The sequence below is a fragment of the Acomys minous genome, assembly GCF_964271855.1.
Source record: "Acomys minous genome assembly, chromosome: 7".
Lineage (NCBI taxonomy): Eukaryota > Metazoa > Chordata > Mammalia > Rodentia > Muridae > Acomys > Acomys minous.
In genome coordinates this window covers 50,440,686-50,453,571 of record NC_140488.1, presented here as the reverse complement: position 1 = coordinate 50,453,571, position 12,886 = coordinate 50,440,686, and the positions used below count along the sequence as shown (strand labels likewise).

General features: G+C 40.4%; 1 protein-coding gene across 1 annotated transcript; it reads right to left on the bottom strand.

Annotated features, from left to right (window-relative positions):
• Positions 1–518: 518 nt before the first annotated feature.
• Positions 519–3,738, bottom strand: LOC311601176 (melanoma antigen preferentially expressed in tumors-like). The gene is made up of 3 exons (XM_084788593.1): positions 3,361–3,738; positions 1,849–2,433; positions 519–1,111 (listed from the first exon to the last, which is right to left on the bottom strand). The coding sequence occupies exons 1-3, from the start codon at positions 3,648–3,650 to the stop codon at positions 598–600; spliced, it is 1,389 nt and encodes a 462-aa protein (XP_084644719.1). The 5' UTR covers positions 3,651–3,738; the 3' UTR covers positions 519–597.
• Positions 3,739–12,886: the final 9,148 nt, after the last annotated feature.

The window sequence follows — 12,886 nt, the reverse complement described above, 5'->3', positions numbered from 1 at the left end:
CTTGAGTCAGGAGCCTGCCTTGCTTGTCGTTACTGTCAGGCTGCCAAATGGATCCTTGGCAAATGAGTATGAAATAAAAATGAAGACACGCAATGGATAGTGCCTGTACATTTCTTCCCCTCAATGTTAAATTCGGATAGTTTTCTATAAACAGCTAAAGAGAGTCTTAAGTAGACAAGTTTAATACAACTTTAGGGATAAACATGTTTGGCTTCAATCACCACCTGCCCTCCTAAGCCAGAAGTAGGACAGGTTAGATTGTCGTGACTGGTGTTACCTATCCTCACATAAAGCTCATTGAAGATGGAGCTGTGACATTTCATCATGGAGTCTTTCCAAATTCTCTACATCAAATGTTAGTAGGTAAGATGAAATACTATCAAGAACAATAGTCAAGAGACACACGGCTACTCTCAAAGTCCTCCATTTTCTTCTAAGTTACTCGCTATTGAGAACCGTTACACACCTACCTATACTTTTTAACTCTATTTTCCTACAACATAAGGACCATTTGTGTTAACTCTATGGGATCAACAATAAAAGCTGTTCAGCACTTAGGAGAACATATCAAGTTGAAACTGTGTTGGATTATGCAATTTAAGCAGTGTAAGTCATCCAACTCATGTCGCCCCTTTCTGCCTCCTGCAGCATGATCTTCAACTGCGCATTCACATCAGCAAGTTTCTGTCGATCCAAACTATCTGGATCGTGCCAATTCCCATAGCAATGCACGGGGATAGGATAAATCACGTATTTCAGCTGTGTCATGGGCGTTAAGTACTCAAGAATTATCCTGAGAATAGGCATAGAAATGGGATTAGAAGAAAAGCTGAAAAAACGGAGTTGGGAACAGCGGCTCAGGGCTGGGGCCAGAGCAGTGAGTGTAGCATCTGTTAAAAGGCAATGGTTCATTGCCAGATGCTGCAAGGTACAAGAGAGATTCTCCAGGAGAATACAAAATGGTACACAATCTTCCCAACACATTGAATTGTTGCTGATATCCAACAACTTTAAATGATTGACTCGAGGGCACTGAGACAGAAACTTGATGTCGCTGTAAGAAATTTCACAGAAGGGCAGTTGCAAAAAATCCAAATCAGCTGGTAGTACTCTGCAGAGAGGAAACACACAGGTATTTATGGAAAATGAGGACTATGAGAGGGGAGTTATATCCTGGAATCTACAGTAATGTATTTTGCACATATATAGCATTAGCAGCTAATGTTGTGGGCTTTCACATGCTTAGTAGACTTGTGCATCTGTGAAAGATACTTTATCACTTTAACAAATGCTAATTGAATCTTGATAATTCATACAAGATATTGCTATAGAGGTGTGTGGAAAACTCAGTGAAAATATTATGTACTTAGTAACCAGAATATAATTAAAGGTGGGACTAGTTCAACTGCTTGGAAGAGATAGGGCAGAGTGTGCAAGTAAACGGAAACTCCCTGTGTCCTGCCCATGAATGACAGCCTCCACATTCCTGGCCTGAACTTTGGAGATAGCACATTAGGGAAATGGTCAGGCCCATAGTCTATGGCTATAAGTATGTGCGCCTGTGCCACAACATAAATATTCTCTTAATTCCTCCTCTTCATCTCCTGATGGCTAGAGAAGTACTGCACTGCTCTGTTCACCTTCACTGAGCGCACTGCCTGCATGCGCTTAGATCACCAGTTTTGTGCAACTCTGTTTTTCTCTTCAATCAGAAAAAGGTGCCCTTTCTTGGCTGATTTTAAACCCACAGCATTGTCCATGCTAACACGGAAGGTGAAAGATGAATTCTTTTTCTCATCGTAAAAACAGGCTATTAACAGAAACCCAGTACCTATCCCAAGCTCTTACCTCAGGACATGTTCAAGATGATCAGTGAGGCAGAATGAGGAACAGCTGAGCTCCTTGAGGTGGTCCATACATCTCAGTTTGGAAATGAAATTTCTAAAGGCTCTTCCATTGAAAGATCTACAGGTGATTTTAGACAGGCTAAGTCTATCTAAGTTTACAGCCTGCTTCAGAAGGGACACGACACTGAAGAGAGAAGCCTCAACAACTGACAGGCGAGAAACACATTTCAGATCAAGGTGGCTTAAGGCGCTTCTGCACTCACTCAACTTCTTAATGCGCAAATCACGGCAGCACAGGTGCAAAGATCCCAAGCTCTGCTCAACTTTACTCAGAAGCAAAGCAAAAAATTCATTTTCCCTAAAGGCCCTATCAAGGGAAAGGCTCACTAGTAATTCCATAGTTGTTTTGGGGGACTGACCCTCAGATTCTGAGCTTGAACTACTACATTGGCTGTGGACTTTCATCAGAGAGCGCTCAGAGTTACTGCAAGAACGCAAACAGGGTTTGCATGAAGTAGTGATCACAGGGCATTTGGTCTTGCAGCCAGGATGCTGAGTTAACTCTAGGATCCTCAGTTTAGGGCTCCTGTAGATTAAAAAAACACAGAACATCTGAGAGGTAGCAAATATTTATATATCCAAGCAGGATCAATAATAACATGTAGTGACAAAATGATCTCACTTCCTTATGTCGTTCCATATACCAGCTTTAAGCAAGACTTTCCTATGCAAATACTACATCCTTTTCTATCCTTCACTATTTTATACATCAATTAATTCTCAAAAGTCTTGCTGCTCCTGCCTCCATTTTATGTTTATCTATCAATAGCAGACTCATGCACCTCAATTACCAAAGTAAAACCCTATGTAAGTCCTCAGAGTTTTTAAGTTACTCTCACCTGACAGACCAAATACCTTACACCCATTTTTCAGCATCTACCAAAAATAAACTGTGGTAGATAAAATTCCACAGCTAGCTGGTGTTCTCTTGCGACAGGTATGCCTAATGCACTAATGCAGAGTGAGAAAAAGGGTCAAACTTCACCACTGCTGTCAGTGCATCTTATGCCCATCCACTTCCGCAGCACTGAACATCAGAACAAAGTTATCTTGGGATCTCCTCAAGTTCATGGATAACTGTGCACTCAGAAAATTCATTTTAGTCTTGGTTTATATTTCTTATACTGACTTACTGCCAACAAGTCTTTCCAATGAAAATTATACAACACTCATGACTGTTTCCTTTAATTTTCCACCAATCCTCAGCCGACTTAACACTCACGTCTTTCTTCAATATAAATAGTAATACCACAATACAAATCCATCAATATTGTCCTCGATCCTTTACATTCCGTATCCAACATTGTGAGACACTTGTTTCAAAGTCACATCAAGGTTTAGACTAACAGTCTCATCTTCTCTTTCACTACTAGCCTACACTACCTCTGAGAGAATAGCAGACAATGGCATAACCTCCTGTAACTTACTACACCTCCGTTATACAGAGTCTTACCTAAAAGCTGGGTCCTCAGCAGGAAAAAGCTGAAGACTCTCAACCATGACCTTCCAGAGTTTGCGCTGGGCTTCCTGCATGCTTAATGGCCCAACGTGGAGGCAGAAAAACGGCCAACTCTTCACCATTGCTGAAAGTATCTTCTCATGTCTACCCTTGAAGGCAGCAGTGAACAATGGAACAAAAAGCTCCCTTGGGATCTCCTGGAGAGCTTGAATTGCTAAAGGCTCATGGTGCAAAAGACATTGTATAGCAATATCCAACAGTGTGGGTGGTTCCTTGAAGTCCATCTTAATGAATCTGCATCAGAGTGAGAATCATTTAGAAAATTTGACAGCATCCACAGTATCTTCTGTGCAAACAGTATTAACAACATGCTAACTTTTGGTAGTAAATCAGCCACTTCTAGAGACCTCTACTTGTATGTAATAGACATATGCCTGTGAGTATATGATGGCTATTTGTATATGAATATACATATAACAACTGCTTTACATATATACATATACATACACACATAAGTTTGTGAAAGTGATGAAATGCCAATAGAAATGAACACTGTTAGTAGAACACAATTTGCACCACTTAGAGAAATGATATTTCATCTCAATAGTATACAAGCCATCAAAAATGAAAGGGTAAATATGTACAAAAGGGATAGCATCATCACTATCTTTAGAGAATTCTAAGACATCAAATTAACTGCGATTATAAAGAGAAAAAAAAAGAATATCATTCTAGTCCATTACTTGTCATCCTGGCATCCCCCTCATGGCATATAGAGGTACGCCAAGATTGCAAGAGATATAAATAAAAGAAAATGGTTAGGGGCTACAAACTGACCTGAGCCTATACCCAGAAATACTAGTCACAATATAATCCTAAAATAAAAATAATGCATTCTAAAGGTAAAGGGAGAAATACAGTTCAATGAAACAACCCTCCCAAAGACGTCTAATTAAAATCCTTACGGTCTCTCCCATATGTGGTAACAGTCTTCCTGAAAATAGAACTTGTAAGCGTCTAGTGAGGGTGCCACATACAGTGTCAAGGTGGGAAAAGAATTACAGGACATGTTAGTGTAGGGTAGAGGAAGGTATGGAAATACACAGTGACTTCCATTAAGATAAGTAACTAATGTATGTTAAAAATGAAGGGACCCATGTGAAAGGGAGAAGAAAAATCCCTTGGCTGTCAATGGATGGGAGGGTTGGAAAGTGTGGAGAAGATTGAGTTGAAGGTGGGAATATGTTTGAACTACACTGTGTGCTATTTTCAATGAATCGATAAATTGTTTTTAAAAATCAACAAATGAAACTTCCTTATTTGAAACGCAGTTTCTAAGAAAGTGTAAGGTCAAACAGGCCATGAAGATCGTTCAAAGAAATATGGTATTTATGGGGACAAAATAAAGAGGGAAATTAAGAGTCTGATAAAGCAAAAAGAAAAACAGATCAAAATATTCATAACTATTACCTTTAATACCAAATCAAAAAACTTACCGTGGAAGAATTGTGCTCAGATATCTATAAAGTTCCTTTACATGTACTCAACTGCACATAAACACCTAACAAACACAAATGCAACAACTTAAAAATAAATCTAAATTATAGAAACAAGCAAAACAGTAGTGTAATTTAAAAAAAGATAAACCTTATATGTTCCAACAGCATGCTTTCTTTTAGATGGTTTAACAATGCACTGAGATCAAACCCCTAACGCAAATCTCAGGGTGATTTCCATGTCTAATCTTAAAACACACATGAGATACTCATGCCATTGCATGGACAGCAGCAACCTCATAATTTGCAAATGAGAGAGTCTCTCAGTCTCTGGAGAGAGGGAGAACCTGCCTCCGCTACAGGTCAAAAAGCTTTGAATACATAGTGGGGCTTAGTGGGAAACACACACACACACACACACACACACACACACACACACAAACAAAAAAACACACACACTGAGAGAGACAGAGACAGACAGTGACAGAGACAGAGAGACTGAGAGAGAGAGAAATATACACACACAGAGAGAATCAGAGGGAGAGAGAGAGAGAAAGAGAGGGAGGGAGAGAGAGAGAGAAGGAGATAGAGAGGGCAGGAGAGAGAGAGAGAGAGAGAGAGAGAGAGAGAGAGAGAGAGAGAGAGAGGAGAGAGAGGGAGAGACAGAAGTAGGGAGAGAGAGAGACAGAGACAGAGACAGACAGAGAGAGAGACAGAGAGAGAGAGAATCTGTAAGACTCCTGACCTTTGACTCATCAGGGATCAGCACCAACCTATAAGTTAATAAAGATGAGAAAACCCAAAGTCAATTCTCAGTTCTCACACTCCAAAAGTGGGTCTAGAAACAAGCACCTCCAAGATGTAGACATTAAATATAAATTGTATATCCCAATGTGTTTCCTCTTTTTTTTTCCTTGCTGGGCTTTGGTATCATTTACACCTTACAGCACTTTAAACCTTCTAGCATTTATTCCTTTGGTTACATTTACCTAGTTTGTTCACATATTTGTTCTAACTAATGTGCTTCTATCCCTGTCCTTTCCCCTCTACTTCCTAACATGCTTCGACTTTTCCCTTCTCCACTGTCCTTTCTTTTATTAGGCATTGTCTGTCCCTGGGTTCCTCCCACCCACCCAATTCATTTGGTCAGTTTACTGTTTCCACTTTGGTCCACATTCAGTTTTAACTCTATGGTTCACTGCACAGTATATTCCTGATTCCTGATCTTTTCCCATTTGCCCTGTGGTAGTTGGACGTAAGCAACTTTGTGTTTCTTTACAGACATGGTCTATAATGGTGATCCAGTGCTTACTTTTGGTCCTCTCTAAACAGTACTGAAGATTTACCCCACTGGAGGAGGCTGCTCACTAACATCTCCAAATAAACCGTGAAGAGATACCAAGAGCAGGTGATGGAGACATCACAGCACAGATGCATAGGTCATATGAAAAGCATGGGAAAGCCTCACAACCTCTCAAATGTGTAAACTAAAAGACAATGAAGTGGTTGGAGGGCTCCACTGAGAATTCAAATGCCACACAAAATAGGACTCTCGGCGATTTCAGAGAAGATTCAAAGTAGCAAGTGAAGGAATGCAACTAAGGACCCGGAGCTGCAATCCAGAAACATGCATGAGTACGTCAGCAGGACATTGTGAGTTTGAAAAAAAAAAAGGAAACATTAGAACTAAATAACAAACAAACAAAAAGCAGAGTAGAAAGGTTTACCTGCAGACTGTATCAGTTAACCTAAAGAATATTAGGGTTGGAAGATTCAAGGAAAATCTCACTTAAACACCAAGATCATAAAAGAAATAAATAACCAAGGTGAAATTCTGGCAAGACTTAACTCAGGTCCTGCAGCTTGCTCATCGCCCGCAGCAAAGCATCATCAAGGTGGTTTCTTATCAGGTAAACAGGGTAGTTTCAGCGACACAAATCACTAAAGGTAATAGAGCTCAGAACATAGGATTAGAGCAGAGAGCATGGGACGATCTGAAAAAGAGACAGCAAAGAGTGCTGGCTTAAAAAGGACACATCCTAACAACGGAAGGACACACAGAAAAGGCCTTGTGAAAAGATGCAGATATGCTCACGACAAAAGCTCTGAAGGTTCTAAGAGCTGCCGGATTCACAGCAACATAAAAATCCAGTTCACACTCACCGAAAACACATGATGCTATGAAAGGAATCAGAAAAGCAATTGCATGTAAAGTGTTTTTAATTTTATGACACCTAGGAGTAAACCCGAGGGAGTGAAATACGTGAGCAAATGAAACTTTGAAACACTGAAGAAATGGAAAGAGACACTAGACGAGAGATAGGCTTCCCATTCACACAGATGAGGCAAATGACCATGCTACTGAAAGTTACACACAGGCACAATGAAATGCCTTGCAAAACACCAATTATATTTAGCACGAACTAAAAGCATGGTCCAAAATACAGAGACAAGAACAAAAGACCACAGTTAGCCAAAGCAAAAGCTGCAGCAGAGCAATGCTGGAGAAAGCACACACAATACATGTTCTCAGATGACACCCTGGAGCCACAGAAACAAAAATGAATGCCACTACAAGAAAAAGAGACACACGGAGACCCCCAGATTGGAATAGATGGCTCAGACATATAGCCAGGGACACTCATACTTTCTTAAATCATCTTTTTCTTTTTGGGGACAGGGTTTCTCTGTGTAACACAGCCCTCCCTGTCTGACCTGGATGCCCTTTGTAGAGCAGGCTGGCCTCGAACTCTCAGCGATCTGCCTGCCTCTGGTTCCCTGAGTGCTGAGATGTCAGGCCCCTGTCCCTCAATCTTCACCACATCTAAATCAACATAGATCAAAGTTCCTAATGTGTGATGGTACATACTGAAACCTCTCTCACAAGAACAGGCTGAAAATGCTTTAAGATATAGGGACCCTGGAAACAGCTTAGGAAACAATAAGAACTGAGTGAAAGGATTGTATGAAGTAAACAAGCTTCTGCCAAGCAAAGAAAATAAGTAAGAGTGAAGAGACAAACATCAGCATGGCCACAATGCTTTCCCACTATCTGACATGATTAATATCTACAATCTATAAAGAAGTCAACATTTAATCACCAAATAAAGGAACCACCAAATCAACACATGCCAAATCCACTGAACAGTTCTCAAAGGAATACACATGGCCAATAAATGGATTTTACGGTGTTAAACCTCATAGTCATTACATAAATGTTCATCAAAAGCATTCTGAAATATACGGTTCCCAGACAGAAAGGGAGAAATCAAGAAAACAAGTAACAGCCAGGCACAGTTAGACATTACGCCCCTCCAAACCTGAGGCCATTTGTTCTTTTCCTAGGAAGGATTACTATTAAAGGAAGGTGAAGATAATATTTACTGAGCGCTTAGAGACAGATATTTCACTCTAGCCTTTAAATACATCTCTCAATTAATTTGGAGGTGTAATTCAATCATGTCTCTGCCATTATAGCAGCAATTTGAAAGATTCCTAATGGATATGAAATTTCCAAAGATCAGGCAACTAGAGAATGGTAGCATGCAAGGCTGAGCGCCCCTAGACAGTTACGCTGCATGTGGCCTAGTCTGAGAGGTGAGGCCAGCATGCAGGCAGCTGTTCACCCAACATCCTCTGCTCTGCTGTGCTTTGTTTTGATGTTCTATTTCTTCTTTTTGGAGCTTAGTAAAAATGTTTTACTACAGCTGTTTAATTAAACAGTAGAGTGACAGGCCAGAGAGATGGCTCACTGCCCTTCGAGAGGACCCAAGTTTGATGCCAAGCACCCGTATCAAGTAGGTCACAACTCCTGCTAACTCTAGCTCTAGGAGATCTGACATCCTTTTCTGCCCTCGAGGGCACTGCGTTCATGTGAATACACAAACACACGCAATTTTAAAATGATATATAATTTTTTAAAAAGAAGACAACAGAGTTGGGCACAGTGGCACAGGCCTGTATTCCCAGCACTCTGGTAACCCTCTGTGAGTTCAAGGCCAGCCTGGTCTACAAAGAGATTCCAGGACAGCCAAGGCTACACAGAGAGACCCTGTCTCGGGGGGAAAAAAAGAAATTAAGAAAGATAAAAGAAAGAAAGCAAATAGCTGGGTTTGGGATGCCTTTATTCCCAGCACCCCTGAGGCAAAGTCAGGCAGATCTCTGTGAAATCAATGCCAGCGAGGTCTACAAAGCCAAGTCCAGTACTGTCAGGACTGAAAGAGAAAACCTGTCTGGATAAACAAAACAAAATAAAACAAAAAACCAAATTTTTTTTAAAATAAGGAAGAAAACAAATAACAATAAATGCTGAGGAGGATGTAGGGAAGAGGAACACATTGATGTTGTCAATTTGAGGAAGACAAATGTAACATAGGTTCTCTCATATGCAGTATTTAGACTTAAAGATGTATTTAAACACATATATGTAATACGTATGTAGACATACACGCAATTGTTCCCTACTTATATTGACGTGATAATGCTCTTTTCTCCCTCCATCCATTTTCCTTTTCCTATAATCCTTCTACTTCAAACAATCAGTCCTTATATTATTTTTATTATATATATATATATATATATATATATATATATATATATATATATATATATATATATATACACATACATACTTATTATAAGCTGTGCATATGGGCAGAGGCTTTTAATCCAAGCATACCGCAGGCAGGGGCAGGAGGATCGCTGTGAGTTTGAGGCCAGCCTGCTTTACAAAGTGAGTCCAGGACAGCCAAGGCTACACAGAGAAACTCAAAAAGGAAGTATGTGTATATGTATCTATACATATATATGTATTATATATTGTGTGCAATAAAAATATATGTGCCTGTAAATGCCAAACAAAACCCATTATTGTGCGTATAATGGAATATTCTTTAGTGAGACAAACGCAAATTGACAGAAATTGAAAAAAATTTAAAGTGTACCTGACCAGGAATCTTCAGGTATGTTCAGCTTGTAAAGTTCAGTGATGATAGAGGAATTGTCCTTGTAGATGTGACTATGGAGAAACGATGACTAAACTCACTGAAGTATCCTAAATGGAATCCTGGACCACAATGACAACATTAAGTGAATAAACCATAAAATACAAATGAAATAGGTGGTTTACGTATTAGGACTTCAGCAATATTCATCTCCCTGTTTCTGGTAACCCTTTTAGAGTTGTAAGTTATGTATACTAGGGTAATATGGGGGCAGGAAAACTGTGTTATGCACCTAAGTTTAGTTTGTAATCTAAAGAGGTTCTGAGATACACATCTGTAATGACATCACTAGAGACAGAAGCCGGGGGATCGTAAAGACCCGTGAGAAGTTGCATGGCCACCTTGACTGGAAAACTTCCAAAGCATCTGAGAGCCTATTACACTAAACAAAATCACGTTCCTCTATGGCAAGTATGAAACAAGGTCCATGAGCATGTACGTGCTCTTCAGGAGTGAAAACCAAACTAATTAAATCCTGTAGAAAGCGAAATACAAATCTACACAGTTCGGTCCTTACTGTTTTAAAGAGCTGGCCCATAAGAGACGTTCCGACAGGTTGACGCAGAACTCCAAATCCGCGCAGCACAGCTGTAGAAATACCAAGTCCTTCTCAGGAATCTAACTCTCCTGAGCTACCGCTACCTCGGGAGAAAGGCCGGCCTCCAGACACAGCACCACCTCAAAAGAAACGCACCAAAGGCAAGCCGATTCAGAACCACGGGGGAATCCTCCGTCCCGGTCACAGATTAATCCCTCTCCCCTTGTCATTTAGCCCCAAACAGGTTTAACTTACTTGTAGTTTACCTAAGTAAGACGGTTCGTGTGTTCAGCAGCGGCAGCCACTCATTTTCTGAGAGGCTTTCCCGATGGCGGCAGCAGCAGCGGCCGAGACCACGAGAAGGAAGGAAGCCGCCCTCGAAACAGTCCCGCCTTCTCCCGTTTAAACCAGTGACTGGAGAAATCTGATTGGCTCCTCGGCGTCACCTGACTCGTCACCAGCTACTTCCACCATCTGCGCGTGCCAATCATGCGCTGCAGTGCTAGTCGGCTCGGAGTATGCGCCAGTCCACTTCCCTAAATACTCTTAGCCTAAGAACAAAGAAAGTTACCTATGAAAATTAAACCCATCTCTGAGTGAGACATAACCACCACCTGCCCTCAGATTTTACTAGGCCAGGTCTCAAGCTCGGACACAGAGCCATCGCAATTAGTGGAACCAATACAGGAAGTGTTTCATTCAAACTCGAGGATCTCCTGGAACTCGCTCTGTAGATCGGGCTGGTCTCAGTTCGAACTCACAGAGATCAATGCCTGACTCTGCCTCTGGCCACACATAGGGTTTCTTTCAGAAAAAAAAAAAAAACAACAAAGCAGAAATTAAATATAGATTCAGGCGTGGTGGCACAGGACTTTAATCCCAGCATTCGGGAGGCAGAGGTAGGCAGTTCTCTGTGGCTTCAAGGCCAGCCTGGTCTAAAAAGAGAGTCCAGGACAGCCAAGTCTACAGACAGGATTTCTGTCTGAAAAAACAACAACAAGAACAACAATAATAATGATGATGATAATAATAATAATAGTAATAATAATTGGAAGAAGAAGAAATATACATAAACAAACCAACAAAATTTGAGGATCACTTATTGGAAAACATGGGTCTACTTTAGCACTCTTGAAAAGGATACTTGCCGAGGTGCCAGCAGTCTCAAAATGTAGAGTGCTGGAGAGGTTATATTTGTTTAAGACAAAACTAAGGAGCAAAGAGACACAATTTTTTTTTTATTGAAAGCCACAAACAACAACAAAAAATTGCGGAAATAACCAATGTGTTTTCAAAGGTGTTCTGAATATTCTGCAGAGAAACCACTATAATATTTTGCTGATATTTCAATGAGAAAAGGATACCTGCTCATCTTAGAATATTAACTGTCAATAAAGAGGGTAGCCCCTAATTATTTAATATCTGTTTTCTATCCTACAATACTGATCTTATTCCTCCTTACTTTTCTTTTCCACATTCTCATGCAATTGTATACAATACTGTTGCTCATGGCCTATTCTATCCTTTCCTGCCTACCATATCCTTTATTGCCTATGTCCCATGAAAGAAAGGAAAAGGGTGCTGAGAGCATTATTATAGACTGTGGAGGTTCAGCCCAAGAGGTTTCAGAGGGCAGTCAAATTAGCAACTGAGTAAATGGCCATTCCTGTGAAATTTTGGCTGAGTACATGTGTTGCAGTGTTGCTTATCTGTTTGCTTTCCCTGCCACCTTTCTTGCAATCTGCCTGAGGCTAAATTGAGGAGTTTCCAAACTAATTGTATTCGCAGAGGAGATTTCAAGATAGCCTCATATTGACTGGTTATTAGTCCTCACTCTTATGCAGATTTGCAATGTTTGAGACTCAAAGATGTTGCTGATTCCAGAGCAGTGAGATTTCTGCCAGGGGAAGGTACCCACAGGAAGGAGATGCATCCCAAGAGAGAACAAAGTGTGTAGCAGGTAGAAAAGCTGACAGGATGGAACCATCTGAGCACTTTAACCTCAAGCATAGAGCTACAGGCCTTGGAGCTTGTCTTGATAGGTTTTGGTCTGGCTTTGGTCCAAAATGTCCTCAGAGTGGCCCTAGTCCTCCCCTTTGGAGTGATAATATATATGCTGTGCCCTTGTATGTTGGATTTAAGTAATTTGGTTTTTTGATTTTTTAATTTTTGAAGGTTCCTGTGAAGAAATTGCCTTATGTCTGAAGAAACTTTGGACTTTAGGCTTTCAAGCACTCTGAAGGTCATATTTTTGTTTAGGTTTGAGAACTTAACTTCTATGATTTTGCTGAAAATATTTTCTGTGCTTCCTTTTTTGTCTCCTTTCTTTTTAACTATTATTCAGAGGTAGGGTCTTTTCATTGCATCCCAGATTTCCTTCTTGTTTTGTTCTTGTTTTTGTTACTGTTTGCTTTTTTTTGTAAACATTTCTCTTTGATTTCATAATCCTTTTCTTTCTACCCTGCTATTGTCGCCTTTACACT

Excerpts from the sequence above, each read along its gene's own strand:
- LOC311601176 (XM_084788593.1), bottom strand. The coding sequence starts at position 3,650 with ATGGACTTCAAGGAACCACCCACACTGTTGGATATTGCTATACAATGT. Across the intron at positions 2,434-3,360 it reads GCTGAGGACCCAGCTTTTAG|GAGCCCTAAACTGAGGATCC; the intron begins GTAAGACTCTGT and ends TTTAATCTACAG. Across the intron at positions 1,112-1,848 it reads CATCTTGAACATGTCCTGAG|AGTACTACCAGCTGATTTGG; the intron begins GTAAGAGCTTGG and ends TCCTCTCTGCAG.